This window comes from Brassica napus, chromosome C6 (genome assembly GCF_020379485.1).
Source record: "Brassica napus cultivar Da-Ae chromosome C6, Da-Ae, whole genome shotgun sequence".
NCBI lineage: Eukaryota > Viridiplantae > Streptophyta > Magnoliopsida > Brassicales > Brassicaceae > Brassica > Brassica napus.
In genome coordinates this window covers 32644607-32662670 of record NC_063449.1, presented here as the reverse complement: position 1 = coordinate 32662670, position 18064 = coordinate 32644607, and the positions used below count along the sequence as shown (strand labels likewise).

The 18064-nt window shown below is 31.4% G+C and overlaps 1 protein-coding gene across 1 annotated transcript; it reads right to left on the bottom strand.

The window, feature by feature from the left end:
* Positions 1 to 11698: 11698 nt before the first annotated feature.
* LOC106416951 (extensin) lies at positions 11699 to 12556 on the bottom strand. Its single transcript, XM_013857827.3, has 2 exons — positions 12352 to 12556; positions 11699 to 12171 (listed from the first exon to the last, which is right to left on the bottom strand). Exons 1-2 carry the CDS (start codon positions 12488 to 12490, stop codon positions 11852 to 11854), a joined length of 459 nt encoding a protein of 152 aa, XP_013713281.2. The 5' UTR covers positions 12491 to 12556; the 3' UTR covers positions 11699 to 11851.
* Positions 12557 to 18064: the final 5508 nt, after the last annotated feature.

The window sequence follows — 18064 nt, the reverse complement described above, 5'->3', positions numbered from 1 at the left end:
CTATACATGTTTATTTTTTGTGTATAGTAAACACTTTTGAAGTTTAATTTGATTTTATGAAGTGTTTAGTTAGTTAATTAAGTTTAGGGGTTATGTTTAGGGTCTATACGACTTACATTTCAGTCGTCTGGTGAAGAAATTTAAACTTCCAGACGACTTCTAGGAAGTCTTCCAGACGACTTCTAGGAAGTCTTCCAGACGACTTCCATTTCAGTCGTCTGGACTTCCTGGAAGTCGTCTGGACTTCATGGAAGTCTTCTGACGAAGTCTCCCTTTCATAATAGATCTGAGCGTTTTGATAAGTTTTTATGTATGATTTTTCTTCATTTTGTAACTTCTTGTTGTATAAGGTTCTCATTTTTTTCTCAAACTAAAACTCTTCAAATCCACTCTAATCTCTTTGACTTGAAAACACCAAACTTTATATGAACTTTTCAGTTTTGTCTCATGTTTTTCTTACTAATCTATCTTTTTTGCAGATTTTTAATCAGATGGTACTCATCTTCCACTCATTTAAAGGTAGATCTATTAATTTTAGATACATATTTTGTGTGTTCTATAAAGGTAGATTTATCTAATTTTTCACTCATTTTTTCTGTTTTTAAGCCATTTGAACGTTTTTTGATATGCAGGTTTTTCAGATCTGGATTTGATATGCAGGTTTTTCAGATCTGGAAGACTTCTGAGACGACTTACATGTTAGTCGTCTAAAATATAATGCACTAGACGACTTCCAGGAAGTCTTCAAGACGACTTCCATTTAAGTCGTCTAGACTTCCTGAAAGTCGTCTAGACTTCCTGAAAGTCGTCTAGACTTCCTGGAAGTCATCTGGACTTCCTGGAAGTCTTCTCACAAAGTCTTCTTCCATATCAAGTGGAGTCCAAGCTTGTCTTTGTAGAGGAATGATCTATAATAGTTTTGTTTGTGGTCTGTTTTGTGAATTGCATGTCTACTCTTTTAGTTGTGATTTTTTTGTAAAATCAGTAATAAAGTTTCCCAAGATGTAATACATGTGCTAACAATGTGTTTACACATTTACAAATCAATGAAATAATAAACTTCAGTAGCCTTTTTTTATCAATAATAAACAAATCAATGAAATAATAAACTTCAGTAGCTCGTCTTCCGCTGATCCTCTAACCATTTCTTGCGCATATAACAATGCTCTGTATGAAGTGGTGTAATCAAGTGTCATGCCAAACATGTCTATCACTTGTAACATGAATAGGAGGAAGGTCTGGAGCCATCTGTTGTAATGAGTAGGTTAACTTCACAGACTTTGTGTTCATGTCCAGGTCATAATCTTCTTGAGCCATTGCAACAAGATCAGCATGTGTCGAACCTTCACTCAAAATTAACATTCTCGCTCCTTTGAAATGATCAACCACAAAATTCCAACATCCATCTTTCAACAACCATTCTCCATACACTGCATGTAACTGACGCATCATCTGAAAAAGTCAAAATAAAACACATTAGCAAACTTAGAACAAAGAAAACGAAAGTTTATTAAAGATCGAAGCAGACGACTTCAATCTAAGTACTCCTGACGACTAAACTATACGTCGTATGGTCAACGCAGAGGTTATTTTTGCAATAGACTTTGAAATCTGTTATTTCAGACGACTGAAAAATAAGTTGTCTACTTTTGTTTGGTTAAAAAAAACTCCAAAAAGCTAGACGACTTACATTTCAGTCGTCATAGGTTAGTTTTGCATTTGACTGGATTATTTCAAAAGTTTGACTTTCCTGGACGACTTACATTTCAGTCGTCTCGTGAAAATTAAAATAATAGTACTTTTTTTAAAACTAGATGACTTACAATTAAGTCGTCATAGGTTAGTTTTGCAATTGAAAAAAAACTTCAATATTTAATTATATATAGACGACTTACAATTCAGCCGTCCGTCAGACGACTTACATGTAAGTCGTTCAGGATTTACGAGGTTTGACCAGAATCTCGGAATAAAATCCTGGACGACTTACATGTAAGTCGTCGGGCGGATGACTGAATTGTAAGTCGTCTGGGTATGATTAAATATTGAAGTTTTTTTTTCAATTGCAAAACTAACATATGACGACTTAATTGTAAGTCGTCTAGTGTTAATAAAATATTGATATTTCAATTTTCACCAGACGACTGAAATGTAAGTCGTCCGGGAAAGTCAAACTTTTGAAATAATCCAGTCAAATGCAAAACTAACCTATGACGACTGAAATGTAAGTAGTCTAGGTTCTTTGGAGATTTTTTGTAACCAAACAAAATCAGACGACTTAACTTTCAGTCGTCTCAGAAAACCGATTTCAAAGTTAATTGCAAAAATAACTTATGCGTTGACCAGACAACTTCCAGGTGAGTCGTCTACAGCCAGACGACTTCCCATGTAAGTCGTCTGACGAACAGATGTGGAAAAAAACTCGATTTCATACCTTAAATTGGTGAGATAACATCCTTAGCACACATAAGGCTTCTCCAAGCCCACATAATCTCAAACGAAAGTGACCCACCCGGAATCGTTAGCTTCTATGACTCTATGAACCATAAAAAATGTAGAATCAAAATCTTGGGTTTTTTTTAGCTCATTATGGAGAGAAAGTGAGAGATATGTTGTGTTTAGTTCACGAGAATGGAAATAGAAGAAGGGTAACTCGATTTTGGGAGCATTAAGAACTTCAAATTGGTTGTTCATGGTGGTTGGGGTATTGATGACAATGGCAATCTTGTAATTACTTGAAGATGACGAGGGTGAGAGACTAAAAATATCATTTTCAAAAAAAAAAAAAATTGATGGCATTTTCGTGAATTATATGAACTTGTAGAGTGAATAGGACAAAACCAATTTCTAAAAAAAAAGAGGTTAGTTTTGTGTTTGACTTAGATCAATTCTGCAAAAAGCTCAACTAACAAACAATTATGTTTAGAATTACATTTAAATTACAATTATGCGACTTAAACTGCAATCTCAACAGCGATACGATCTTATACGAAGGGTCCAAGGGTGACTCAAAGTAAGCATTTTGAATTATTTTTCTTTTGACAGTTTTAACTTTTGAGTATATTTTTAAAGTCAGTTTTATAGGCGACGCCCAGAATAGTAGCAACTGAGAAACCATCTTAAATATAATTATATTTCCTTACTACAATAGTTATCAAGTTTGTTATAATTGAAATGACAATCCCACAGGTTACGTTCTTGGAATAGTAGTAGCAGAAGATACATCTTAAACTTTATTAGACTTTTCTTTGTGTTTTGTTTTCTCTCGGATGACTAACTTTTGAACAGTCTTGTAGCGCCAAGAAAGTGGCGTTACTCGAACAGTCGCAGCAGAAAATACATCTTAAACTTCATCAAGTTTTTCATGTGTTTTGTTTCTTTCCAAATACTTACCTAACTTTTGGCCCGTCTTGTGCGCCAAGTAGGCTTTGAAAAGACAAAGTCTTTTAATTTTATTTATTTATCATATAATATTATTAGTTAAACGTAGCTTCTATTTTATCAAGGACTATTTTTCGTTTACTTTGTCAAACATATCAATTTCTCATAATTTATGATTTCAGAATCTGTTGGAAGATGAAATGTTTCCTAACAAAAACAAAAAGACTGCCTAACTAATATCTCTATCGAAATTGAGTTAAAACTGTGGTGGATGGATCAATTGTAAAGGCTTTCTTTACATGGAAAAAAGAATTTGACTGCTTCAAAAAAAGAAAAGAAAAAGAATTTGACTTTTTTTATATTAAGAAACATTCTGAAGTATTTTATACTTCTATTATTTAATACAATTATAAGTAAAGTTTTTCCTTTCTTATGTTGCATTTTTATCAAGAGGCTTCTTAGAAATTTAATACATCACCATAACTTTAAAAAAATTATTAATTGTAGTTGCAGCAGAAAATACATCTTAAACCTCATTAGATTTATTTTCTTCAAAAATAATTTTCATTAAATTTAGTTTTTTCTTTGGGTCTAAATGGTGACATAGAGAACTAACGAAAATAACCAATTCCTACTCATTACTTAAAAATTATACCTTTTATGAAGAATATTTGATGTGTATGATTCCTTGTCATTCTTTAAATTTGAAGGAATTATAGAACAAAAACATTTTTTATCAAAATTGACATGGAATAAAGTAATAAATATTCTTTTTTATTTACTTTATTTTGTTCTTACACATTTTTTCCTATTCATTCATATTTCTATTTTAATGGTCATCAGCTAGAGCTTGTGTTTTGGTTTTCCTCGAATGACTTATTATTTGCCCAGACTTGTGATGCCAAGAAGGCTTTGAGAAGACAGTCTATCCTTTCATTTTTTTATATTTGTGTATCATATTATATAACTAGCACTACAATAAAACACTACATTAACGACAGCAAAATTCGTACTAAGTTCATCGTATAATAGGCTTTACGAAGAATTAGCGAGGAAACAAGTTTCGTCGTTATTCGTTCGTCGTAATACATATTTCCTCGTCAATTCGTCGTAAACAACGAGAAACACATTTCGTCGTAAAGACGAAGAACAATATTCGTCGAAAAACCACGTAACGTTTCAACGTAAGGAGGACGCTACATTTCCTCGTAAATACCTCGAAAGTATTTCTTCGTAAATTACACGTAAAATACTCGTTAAGCTTTTCTCGTAGTGTTGCCGTAAAAGTTTTCCTCGTAACTTCCTTGTAAACTTTCCACGTAATGTAGTCGTAATTTAGCTACGAATTTACTTCGATTTTATATTTTCCAGAATTAAAAAATATAATAAAAATTATTTAATTTATTAATAAAAATATAATTTAAAAATAAACGTAAATACGAAAATATTTTATACATAAATAATTTTTGAATTTATAATACAACCAACGAAAAGAAAAGAAAAAGAACTAAGGGTCGTTCATCACCCGGTAGAATTCTTCACTCCTCCTCTCTACATCCACCTCGTCATGTGTGCCGGATGACTCGCCTAGAATGGGATTTTGTCGTCGCATGTTCCTCAACAAGGAGTCCTATTCTGGATTTGTGGCCGCTACAACGTCCAAGAAACCCTCGACTCCACCCATACGAGTTGTGAACAAAGATCGCGTCGAGTCCAACTCGTTACGCAACTGAGTGACTTCATCATCCCGTCTCTGACCATAAGACGATGTCGCTCTCGGAACATCGTTGACGGAACCAATCCCTAACGTAAGTCCCTTTTTCTTAGGGACAACCTTAAAAACAAAAAATAAATATTGTTAGTAAAAATTTAAAGTTAAATTAAATGAATAATAAAAAAATTTAAAATTTTTAAAAAATTTACCTCCTCGTAAATCCTATCCATTTCAAGTGTGGATAAGGTGACGGGTAATCCGTCGGTGGACTCCTGGGTCTGGCGGTCTTCAACCCGACCAACCAAGTCGTTGAAGATCTCCTCGGACCTAGCATCTAGAAATTGGCACGCCTTGTTCTTGTGGGTCCTCTCGTAAAGTTGCAAAAGAGAAAAAAATTTAAAATTTTAAACAAATTTACCTCCTCGTAAATCTTATCCATTTCAAGTGTGGATAAGGTGACGGGTAATCCGTCGGTGGACTCTTGGGTCTGGCGGTCTTCAACCCGACCAACCAAGTCGTTGAAGATCTCCTCGGACCTAGCATCTAGAAATTGGCCCGCCTTGTTCTTGTGGGTCCTCTCGTAAAGTTGCAAAAGAGACGGAAGTTCTCCCGTCTCTTTGGCCTAAAAAATATTTAAGAAAGTTAGAATATATATATATATATATATATATATATATATATATAAATTAATTAAATTAAATATTTAAATACCATATCCAGACGGACACCGGCATGGGGTTTTTGACCTATAGAGTGAAGCATTTGCCCATGGTCGTGCTCATGTACCGTCTGACGGGAGGCATAGTAAGATTCGGCGACTCTAATGGAGTCAAGATCACGCCAATAACGGATGAGGCCGTCCCACACCTCCATGGTGAGCTCAGGGGGTTTGCCGCGCTCATACCCCTTCACGATCCAGTCACCCTTCCAGTTGGAGACCGTGTCCAACAAGCGAGCTTTCGCCTTCGCGTTAAACGCTTTCTTCACCCTCTCATTGACCCCCATGGACCAATGGTATTTTTCCTGTAACATATAAAATTAACTTAAGAATTAGTTTAAAAAACTTAAAAAATCTAAATCATAAAAAGTTAAAGTATATATAATTAATTAATAGTAACTTATAGTGAAATTTTTGAACCACGTCTTTCTGACGTAGATCGGCGTCTCCTTCTAGTTCGGATGTGGCTCGGAGAAGTAACCTTTGATCGTCTCGGTTACGTTCCGAGCAACACAATTGTCAACCCCAAACCTGAAAAAAAAAGTATAAATTATTTATTATTGTTATAAAAGAATTTTATAGAATTGGTTTTTTAAATGTAACGTACCACAAAGTTCCGTCCGGTCGGTCGGGGTCTAGGACTTATAAACCTTCTCTGCCTAGCTGAGCGAGAAGGTCCTCGACAATGTACTACGAGTAAGGAGCACTCGGCGGCACCATCAAATCGGGGCGAATCCCGACCGGCATCGGAGGAGGCATCAGAGGAGGCATAGGAGGAGGCACCTCTTGGACATGAGCATGAGGAGCCGGTGGTGCAACGAATTGAGGAACCGATGGTGCACTAGAAGGAGGGGACCGAGAGACTCTCTGAGAAGACTGAGTCTTAGGGACAGTCTCTGGACCCGAAGAACCGGGAGCTGAAGAAGACGGGTCTAAACGACTACCAGGCTCACCGAACATCTCTCTGTAATGGGGAGTAAGTCTGTTCTTTCGAACCTGGAAAAAAAAATTAATTTTTAAAATTAACATCAACAGTAATTAACAAATTTTACAATTAATAAATTCTATAAATCTAACTAAATTCCCTACATTAACCACCTAATCAACACTAATTAACATAAAATCCGTAAACCTATCTAAATTCCCTACACTAACCACCTAATCTACCTTAAACTAATCAAATTAGAGAGAAAATAGAGAGAGTACGTACCATTGCTACGAAAGAGAGAGGAAGTGGGTACGAAATGGAAGTGAGAAGCTCGCGTGTATATATAAGAAATTAGTAATCCTCGTAATTTCCTCGTAAAGTTACGAGGAACTAGCGAGGCCCATGTTTTTTTTTTACGAGGAATTAGCAAGGCCCGCGTTTTGTTTCCTCGTAAGGTCCTCGTTAATTTACGAGGAATTGGCAAGGCCCGCATTTTTTTCCTCGTAATGTCCTTGTTAATTTACGAGGAAATAGCAAGGCCCATGTTTTTATTTACGAGGAAATACAAAGGCCCGCGTTTTCCTATTACGAGGTCTTTACGACGAATTCTGCTTACGTGGAATTACCGAGTCCCGCGCTCTTTATTTTTAGGATTCGTCGTAAGTTCCTTGTTAGTTTACGAGGAAATAACGAGGATTATGTTTAAATCCCTAAAATCTGAAACCCCAAACCCCATCTTCCTTATCTTCTACTTCATATATTCCAAACCCCAAACCCATCTTCCCTTTCTAATTTCTTAACTTATAATCTCAATCTCTTCTTTCTAATTCAAACCCCCCCCCCCCCCCATTACCTTACACAAAATCAAATTTTATATTAATAGATTTTCATGATTAAATCCATCAAATCACATGCATTAAGTCTCAAAATCAATCATATTAAAAACAAATACATCAATCGGATACATCGACATTCTCGTCATCACTAGAAACATCATCATTTTCATTAAAATCGTCTTCAACAACTTCGTCCGTGGCATCGTCGGTAAGATCTTCGTACTCATGATTATGCGGATCAATGAGAAGGATGTCATCAATTTTTTGTTCAGGTTCCTCGACTTCATTTATCTGTTCTTCTTGCAATGGTGGTTCTTCTCCACTGATGATTCATCCACGAGGTGTAACTTTGATCACGGCTAACCAATTTATTCCCGATTCTTTCATCCGAGGGTATGGAAGGAAGCTAACTTGGTATGCTTGTGAAGCTAAGATGAAATGCTCGAATTTGTTGTACCTGCAAAAATAAAGACAACGTAGAAATTAATCATACAAATCATGTATGCCAAAAAAAGAATTTGTTGTACCTTCGTCCACCATTGACATCAATTACACCGAATTTCTTAAACCGAACACCTCTGTTGACGACGGGGTCGAACCATTCACATTTGAAGAGGACGCATTTCAGCTTCAATAACCCTGGAAATTCTACTTCAATAATCTCCTGCAAGATCCCGTAGAAATCTGTTTCGCCTTTCACACATATTCCATAGTTACTGGTCGTCCGCTGTCTACCATACTCATATGTGTGAAAAGTATAGCCTCGTGTGAAATACATTTGTGATGTGGTGACCTTTGCAAGTGGAGCTTGAATTACTTCGTGAAACCACGTAGGATAATTTGCATCGTCGTCATAATCAACCTGCAAAAATAAAGAGAACGTTGAAATACAGATCATGTATGAAAAAAGAGTTTGATTGATCAAACTGCAAAAATTAAGAGTTTGAGTTAATACTTGATTCTTCAACCACTTAATAAAGTGTTGATCTTTCCTTCTGTCTACGTCACTTGTGGATATACATGGAAATGTTTCTTCGACTTGAAAAACAAATAGGCTGTAAAATCACATTTTATATTAATTAATCTTTGAAAATTATTTAATTTATACTTATATGTGTTTAGAAGTTTCCATAAAATATGTTACCTTTCAAAATAACGCATCAATGGATCCTCGCAATTGAGTAGAATATAGGTGTGTCCACTATGAGCGTCTTCTTCACTCGACCACCAAACCTCTTTCGATTTCCCACCGATTCGCCCAATCTGGCTAAAGATGTCTGGAAACACCAGCAACTGCATATGTTGGCGCAACACCACCATCATCATATCTTCTTGGAGCTCTTTTCCGGGTACGTACTTTTGACGCAAAGTATTACGATGTGAAGTTAGAAGTTTCTTCCGTCAAACTTCCAGCAATTATAGAAACTTTTGCGAGGTTTTTTGCTTTTCCCTTCAAGTATTTCATGGCTCGCTCATACTGATACATCCATCCGTAATGTACAGGTCCACGAAGCAATGCCTCATATAGGAGGTGGACATCTAGATGCTCCATGACGTCAAAAAATCCCGGAGGAAATATCTTCTCCAAGTTGCACAATAAGATGTGAATGTTCTCGTGAAGTTGTTCTACGACTTCTTCTTTAAGAGTGTGTGTGCTCAGATCCCTGAAAAATGCTCCAATGCCTTGTATTTTCCAAAAACAGTTAAACACATTAGTAGTCATATATTATTGCAAACTAAACCATTATAAAATTAATGCGTTATAATATACTACATGCAAGTTCTTTTTGTCGGAAGTAGCTCCGTAAATGCAAAGGTAAAAATCAATTTGTTAATTTATTTAAGGAACATATAAATTTAAATAAAATTTCAATCAGTTAAATATCAACAACAAAATTATTTGATTAGTATTGTTTTGGTTTTATATTTGTAAGGGATACTTACAAATAATTTTGATAATATATATATATATATATATATATATTATTCATTTATATCAAATTTCAGAAACATAAAAAAAATAGTCATTAGTATACATCAAAAATATTGACATAATCAATTTTTGTAAATAAAAATTATTTTAATGGTTGATGTAGGAGTTATTAGGTGTTACCTTATTAAAAATATATTGCCAAAAATATAAACATTTATAAAGGAAATTATATATGACATAATTAAGTAAATCCATGCCACAATTTTGCAATGCCATATCATATTTGTGGTGAAAATAAATATGAAGATGACACATAATCAAACCATTTTTCAAATAATGTCTTGGAGTTATAATAGTTAGCTTTGGAACATTGTGCTAAAATTACATAATGTGAATTTTCCTAATCCCAAAACAACACAGCTGAAAATATATCATAATAATGTAAATATGCCAAATACTATATGTTTGACTTTCAAATCTTTCATTTTACTATTTCATGATCTTTAGAAGTTTTACAATTTTGGTATGCAAAATACACATTTTGCTATCCAATTTATCTCTAATAAAATGTTTCTTAATAATAAAAATACCGTAACTAATACAATCTATCGAATTGAGTTGAAACACCAATGGTAAGGGCTTTCTTTAAATCGGAAAAATTGGTTTGTGTATTTCAATGGATTTGGTTTTCCAAATCCAAAATTCAGCGTTATTGGTTCTATGATTTTAAAATCCATATATAAATTCACTACTACTGGTTTTATGAATTTAAAATAGATTTTAAAATTCAAGTCAAATCTTGTGTTACGGCTTGTACTGCAAGTTACCATCTACTATATATGGCGAGAGCGGAATGACAGGAAGCACAATAACTCCTCAAGGCCAGTCGATCACGTTGCTAAATTGGTGGATAAAATGGCCAGGAACCGTATCTACTCCACTGGATACACTTTGAAGCCGAGGCTACAAGATCTAATGAGAAGATGGTTTGAAGCAAATAGCTTTTAAAGTTTTGGTTCTGACTCTACCTTTTAAACTATAAACCTTTAAGTCTTGTACATATATTCTTTTGCGATGATTAATAAATTTGAAATTTCATAAAAAAATAGATTTTAAAATCATGTGTTACTCAATAGTAGTGATTTGTTTAAGGATTTGATTTGAAATTGAATTTTAATGGATTATAAGTGTTTTTAAGACCAAAATACAAAGAAATAAATATTGCTTTAAACCTTGTTATTTAGTTGGATTTGTATTATTAGTTTTTCCCATTCTATAATCACCACTCATATTTCCCCAAACCAACTTCGATATTCTCGATTCTATAATCAACCATTTTTAATATCATACGTTTCCGGTTCAAAAAAGTATATTTTTAATATTTCATTTTTTCACAAAGAACCCAAAAAAAAAGATTTTGATGACGAAGTTCTTGTAACCTAAAATCAGCGCATAGAGCATATCAATCAGTTGAAAACAATCATAGCAACAAATATGTGGAGATATTCTATATGTCATGAGAAGCTGAGAACAACATATAGATATATGAAAGAAAAAAATGAAAAAATATGCTTTTTATTATAAATCCATTCGGTTGATTTACAATAATCCATTGATTTGATTTTGAAGTTCATCTGATTTATTTTAAAATCGAATTGTATGATTTTAGAATTTTTGGATTTACCAAAGATTTCCAAATGCAAGAAAGATTTCTAAATCCATTAAAATACATAATCCAATAATTCTCACCAATTTTTCGAAAATTGGAGAATGCCTTCTTCCTTATTATCCTTAAAAAAAATTACAATAACAACGTGTTTCTAAAAGGTTTTGATTTATTAGTGCGCCTACTTTTTTTTTGTGCAAACCTTTTTTCATTGAACTAAATAGAAGTCATTGTCAACAATGGTTTTGTTTGGCTACAGGGTCAGCAAAAACATTATCTGCTCTAGGAATAGCCTTAAACTGGATAAAATTAAAGAAAAGAGAGAGGATATAAATGTCGTTGAGAACTCCTGCAATCTCCAAATTCCTTTCCATGATTGTTGATCAAATTGACGAGGACCCGTGACTGTGAATCAGAAAAGACGAGAAGGGAATCTATTCCACGATCAAGGGCAGAGGTTAAGGCTTTTCGCAAAGCCAGGATTTTATTTAGTGCGCCTACTAGATCAATCAGAAAACACGGCAATCAAAATCGAGCAATCTTTTTATTCTATAACAAATAGTGATCAAAATACAGACCTTTTTTCGTTTAATAATTATAAAAGCAATATCCTTGTTTATTTCATGTGCTATATTGTGACCAATTTGAATTCCCATTCATAGACAACAATAATATGGATTAATAAGGCGCCGGTGAAGGAGCAGGAACCTCTGGTGTAGGCATGTACGATGGTGGCAGCTCCGGAGTTGCAGTGTATGACGGAGGGAACACAGGAGTAGGGTTGTACGACGGTGGTGGGAGCTCTGGAGTTGGAGTGTACCAGGATGGAAGCTCCGTAGTAGGTGATGATGGTGGAAGTTCCGGCGTTAGAGTATACGGTGATTGATGCTTCCGAGTTGGAGTGTTTGATGGTGGCAGCTGATCAGGGGTATGCTTGCACCACGGTAAAAACGTTAAGAGGCACTTTTGGGTAGGCCTGTTGTGAACTTGTTTCGGACCTACAAGTATAAACAACTCACTGAGATGTCGAGCTTTATCTCTTTACCTACAATAGTACTATTGAATATTGATATACATAATAGTGATATATAAATATGTAATTATAATGTACTAGTACAATAGCGCTGATATAATTTATTGTCCTAAATAAAGTTTTATGTTTATGTAAATCAACGTACCGGTACCTAGGCGAAACCATCTAGCATGGGATACTGCAAATAGCATCATGAAAGAAACTAGCTTAACCACAAGTAGCTTCGATACCATTTTCTCTCTTCTTCTGGTTACAAGACTTGAGAAATGATGACTCATGAACATTTGACAACCAGTATTTATAGACCTTTTTTCTACTTATAATATGGTTCGATGGTCGATTTTTATTGTACACACAATGTGAATGAGTAGAGAAAAATAATAGTTGAAAGTGGTAACACGTTTTCAACTATAATTTTCTTGCGAATATATTTTGTTTGCCTTTTGGTTGTTTCAAATGCCAGTTTATGTGAAAAAAAATCAAAACAAATTCCACCTTTATACATTGTTTTTTCTTGGAAAAGTGCAAATATCAACATTAAACGCAAACAAAATGTTGCATTTCAACCAAAAATAAAATTTGTTTCTAATCGTATTATCGTAAAGCTTTTTTCAAAGAAAACAAATACTAATTACAATTAAACAAATGCAAATGTAAACTAACAAAAAAAAAGATTTTTTTTGAACTAACAAATGTAAACTAACCATTAGAACTACAATCGAAGGTTTATAATTAAATTAAATTTTAATAATGCGACTTATACTGCAGTCTAAACAGCTATACGGATACTAAAACATACGAAGGGAACATCGAAATTATATATTAACCATTTTTATATTATTGTCTCATGAAAATTTTAAATTCTTGAATATATTTGAAATGTCAACTCTACAGGTTACGTAACTAGAATAGTAGCAACATAGAAACTATCTTATATTTCTCTTTCTGTTTTTTTTTTCTACAATAGCTATCAAGTTTGTTATATTTTATTTGAAATGTCGAATCCCGTTGGTTACTGATGTGTTGCATTTTAATTGTTTCCTAGAGCTGGATCCGCCGGTCTGTTTACGTAATATAACTAAATATTTTTTATACCAATAAAAATTATAATAAAATAGTGACAAAAATACATCACATAATACATATATTGCTGTTACAAAATTCCAATAATAGTAAGAGTAAAATGATTTAGAATACTGTAAATGTAAAATCACGCGAATATTTGTTTTTATTTAACCGATATCATTTTTATTTACCCGACACCGAGTTGACTAGTGGTAAAGAAAATGCTAGTAGCCTTTCATTGGTCGGGTTTGATACGCGTTGGAAAGAATTATTTACAACATTTGGGTTCCCTGTAAAAAAGAGAAACCGCTTTTTTCATTTTTTTATAAATATACTTTTGTTTTCTATAAATAATATAATATTTATTTATTTTTTCACGTATTATGTATTTTTATTATGAAATTATGCATAATAATTAAAATATATATTTTTAGTTTATTTTTAGTTTTCCATAAACTAAAATATATATACGAAAATAATATTTGAAATGTTTTGATAGGTTTTTGGTCATAAATGATAACAATATTTAAATTTCCAATCTGTCATATAAGTAGTCTTAATTTTTAATTTCTCAACCCGATATATAAATATTCGTCATGCATTTTTAGTAAAATATTTATATTATACTTATTAAAATGAGTAATTTGTTAGAATGAGTAATTACATTTCTTCTATTTATATTATTATCAAATTAATTTTATTTTAACTTATTGACTTTAACATTTTATTATATGTAGGATTTTTATTTTATATGAACTTTTATTTCTTCTTTTAGAACATTGTTATCTTGTCTAAATGTTTTTCTTTACATACAAAACTTGAAGAATATTCTTTTGAAACTTTCCGTATTACAATTTTCTCATAAGAAAAATTTTAGGTGTTTTTAATTTTTTTAATACTAATACTTAATTGTACATGTTATTACCAAATATAATATTTCAAATTCTTACTAAAAAAATAAATTAAGGTAAAATTCAATTGAACATATGTAATATCATACATAATTTAAAAATAATTTTCTAATAGTATTTTATTTTTATATAAATCTAAAAAAATATCGTCAATTAAATAGATTAGTCAAATTGGCTATTTGAAAATTTTGATTAGGTACAAATTTAGAATTATCAAGTAAAATGGATCTTTTTAAATATGTTCTCATTACTAAGTTTTTATTCCCAAATACGGCATATCCTTTATATTTTTTAATTATTGTTAATTAATTTCATTAACAATAAAAATTTTAAAAATGTAATAAAGATTATTTAACAGAGGATAATACCCACGAATTTATGGAAAGATGTTTTCTACTTTACATATTAAGGTTTATAGTATTAATGTGCATTAAATGTAATATTTATCATGAATTTGTTGTGGAATATATTTAGGGAAAAAATTAATTTAGATTTAAGTTTATTAATTACTTCAATGGCATTGTATTGTAATTAAGTTGTAAGTCTTAGGGATATTTTTTATTTGTACTTCTATTTCAATAAAGTAGATACTAGTTCATTGGTCGGGTTTGATACGCGTTGGAAAGAATTATTTACAACATTTGGGTTCCAGTTAAAAAGAGAAACCACTTTTTCATTTTTAGAAATATACTTTTGTTTTCTGTAAATAATATAATATTTATTTATTTTTTCACATATTATGTATTTTTTATTATGACATTACGCATAATAATTAAAATATATATTTTAGTTTATTTTTAGTTTATGTATGTGTTTTCCATAAACTAGAATATATATACGAAAATAATATATGAGATGTTTCGATAAGTTTTTGGTCATAAATGATAATTATATTTAAATTTCTAACCCGTTATATAAGTAGTCTTAATTTTTAATTTCTCAACCCGATATATAAATATTCGTCATGCATTTTTAGTAAAATATTTATATTATACTTATTAAAATGAGTAATTTGTTAGAATGAGTAATTACATTTCTTGTATTTATATTATTATCAAATTAATTTTATTTTAACTTATTGACTTTAACATTTTATCATATGTAGGATTTTTATTTTGTATGAACTTTTATTTCTTTTTTAGAACATTGTTATCTTGTCTAAATGTTTTTCTTTACATACAAAACTTGAAGAATATTCTTTTGAAACTTTCCCTATTACAATTTTCTTATAAGAAAATTCTTAGGTGTTTTTTTTTTAATACTAATACTTAAATGTACATGTTATTACCGAATCTAATATTTCAAACCCTTACTAAAGAAAAATAAATTAAGGTAAAATTCAATTGAACATATGTAATATCATACATAATTTAAAAATAATTTTCTAATAGTATTTTACTTATATATATCTAAAAAAATATCGTAAATTAAGTAGATTAGTCAAATTGGTTATTTTAAAATATTAATTAGGTACAAATTTAGAATTATCAAGTAAAATGGATCTTTTTTAATATGTTCTCATTATTAAGTTTTTATTCCTAAATACGGCATATCCTTTAATTTTTTTAAATATTGTTAATTAATTTCATTAACAATAAAAAATTTTAAAATGTAATAAACATTATTTAATAGAAGATAATACCCACGAATTTATGGAAAGAGGTTTTCTACTTTACATATTAAGTTTTATAGTCTTAATGTGCATTAAGTGTAATATTTATCATGAATTTGTTGTGGAATAAATTTAGGAAAAAAATTATTTTAGATTTAAGTTTATTAACTACTTCAAAGGCCTTGTATTGTAATTAAGTTGTAAGTCTTAAGGTTATTTCTTATTTGTAATTCTATTTAAATAAAGTACATAATCATCGTTTATGCATGTGCATTTGTGTGATATAGGATTTGAAGTGGTTACATTGAAACACTAGAGAGGAGCAGAAATGAAGCACTTGGCGAGTCCTGACGATCCAAGCTTACAAACCTCCGCCCATACCAACCACTCGCCGACCACTTACTTCTCAAAGGGAATCGGACGTCCAGCGGCCGACTTCAGTGTCCAACCTTCACTGCCAGCATCCAAGAAATGTGCTCGTCCAAGATCGATGAAAATACTTTTTACTTGTTTAACCAAATGGATTTAATGTTAGAAAAACTTATAAAGTTAATAGACTTGTTAATTATGCATACTTGACAGGGCCGGCTTAACGGGGAAGGCAAACAGTGCACCCGCCCAGGGTCCATCTAAAATCCACAAAATTTTCATATCACAAAGCATTCCGATATTTATTTTTCTTATAACAAAAGGCCCAGATTTTGTTTTTGATACTTAGTGTCAAATTTAGACAATGTTTTAGTGATATAGTAATCTAAATTTTAAAATTTACAAAATTGCAAACGAAAATAATAAATTTAGTTACTTTGTTTCAAAATTTTAATATTCTTTTAAATAATATTTTAATTATAATATCAAAATTAATTAATCAAGAGGCATAAAATGTTTTTGCCCAGGAGCCCTTCGTAACCTTAAGCCGGCCTGATACTTGATTGCATTAGAACTTGATTGATTGTTGCATGCACACTCTAGATTGAATCTTGATCACCTTATGTCAATGCCCTGACACATGGATTCATGCTTTAACGTTGATGATAACTTTATTAGTATGTTCGTTACTTGAATTTGAACATTGCTACTTTGTTACCACTAAGTAACTCTCCTCTTATTGCTTAGATAAGGTGATGATTTGCATTCCCATTAATTGAAAGAACTTAGGACTGAATTAACATCTCTTATACTATTTTGACCATAGGATTAATCCGAATCAGTTACCTGCTTAAGTTCTTGGAAATAGCGGTTGCTACATCTTAAACGCAAGTAGATGTTACTGGAATAGTAGTAGCAGAAACTACATGTTAAACTTCATTAGATTTTTCTTTGTGTTTTGTTTTCTCTCGAATGATTTACTTTTGGCCCGTCTTGGGATGCCACGAAGGCTTTGAAAAGACAGTCTTTCCAATTATTTTTAATTTTATTTATTTATCATATAATATTTTTAGTTGAAGCAATTTGTTAGTTTCTATTTTATCAAGGACTGTTTTCGTTGACGTTGTCAATTATCAATTTCTCATAATTTATAATCTCAGAATCTGTTGGAACTGAGGTGAAATGTTTCCTAACACAAACATAAAACGGCCTAACTAATATCTCTATCGAAATTGATTTGAAACTTTGGTAGCTGTATCATTTGTAAGGGCTTTCTTTAAGTGGAACAAAAGATTTTGAGTTTTTTTTAATTGAGAAATACATTCTACCTTCTCTTTTATTTTACAAAAGTACTTTCTATGTTTCAGAATAATTGATTTTTAAGATTTTTGCATACTAATTAAAAGAATTACAAACTTTTATTCAGTTTATCTCGTTTGCCTAACAATAATGATAACTACGGGTGATTTAACCAATAAAAAAACCATACTATAAAATACTAATATTCTTAAACATCAAATTATATTTACATTTTATTGAAAACATCATTTAAAATGAAATAATATGTTTTTTTTTTCTAAAACACCACTTAAAATGAAGGAGGGGGGGGGGGGGGGGGGTAATGTGTTTGTATAACGTAATTTTTTTTAAAAATATATAATTTCCCTTTTTACTTTTCTTTGTAACTTAGTTATTGTGTGTTTAGTTTTTCTTTACAATCGATTATAATTTGTATGTTACACGTATGTAATTTTATTAAAAATAATTTTATTCAATTACGTTTTACTCTTTTCTTGTAGAACAGAAGACCACAAACAATTTTGAAATTAGAGTTAACCAATAATGAACTAAAAAACAAAATAATAATTAAAAGATATTCCAATTCTTGAATGACAAGCATA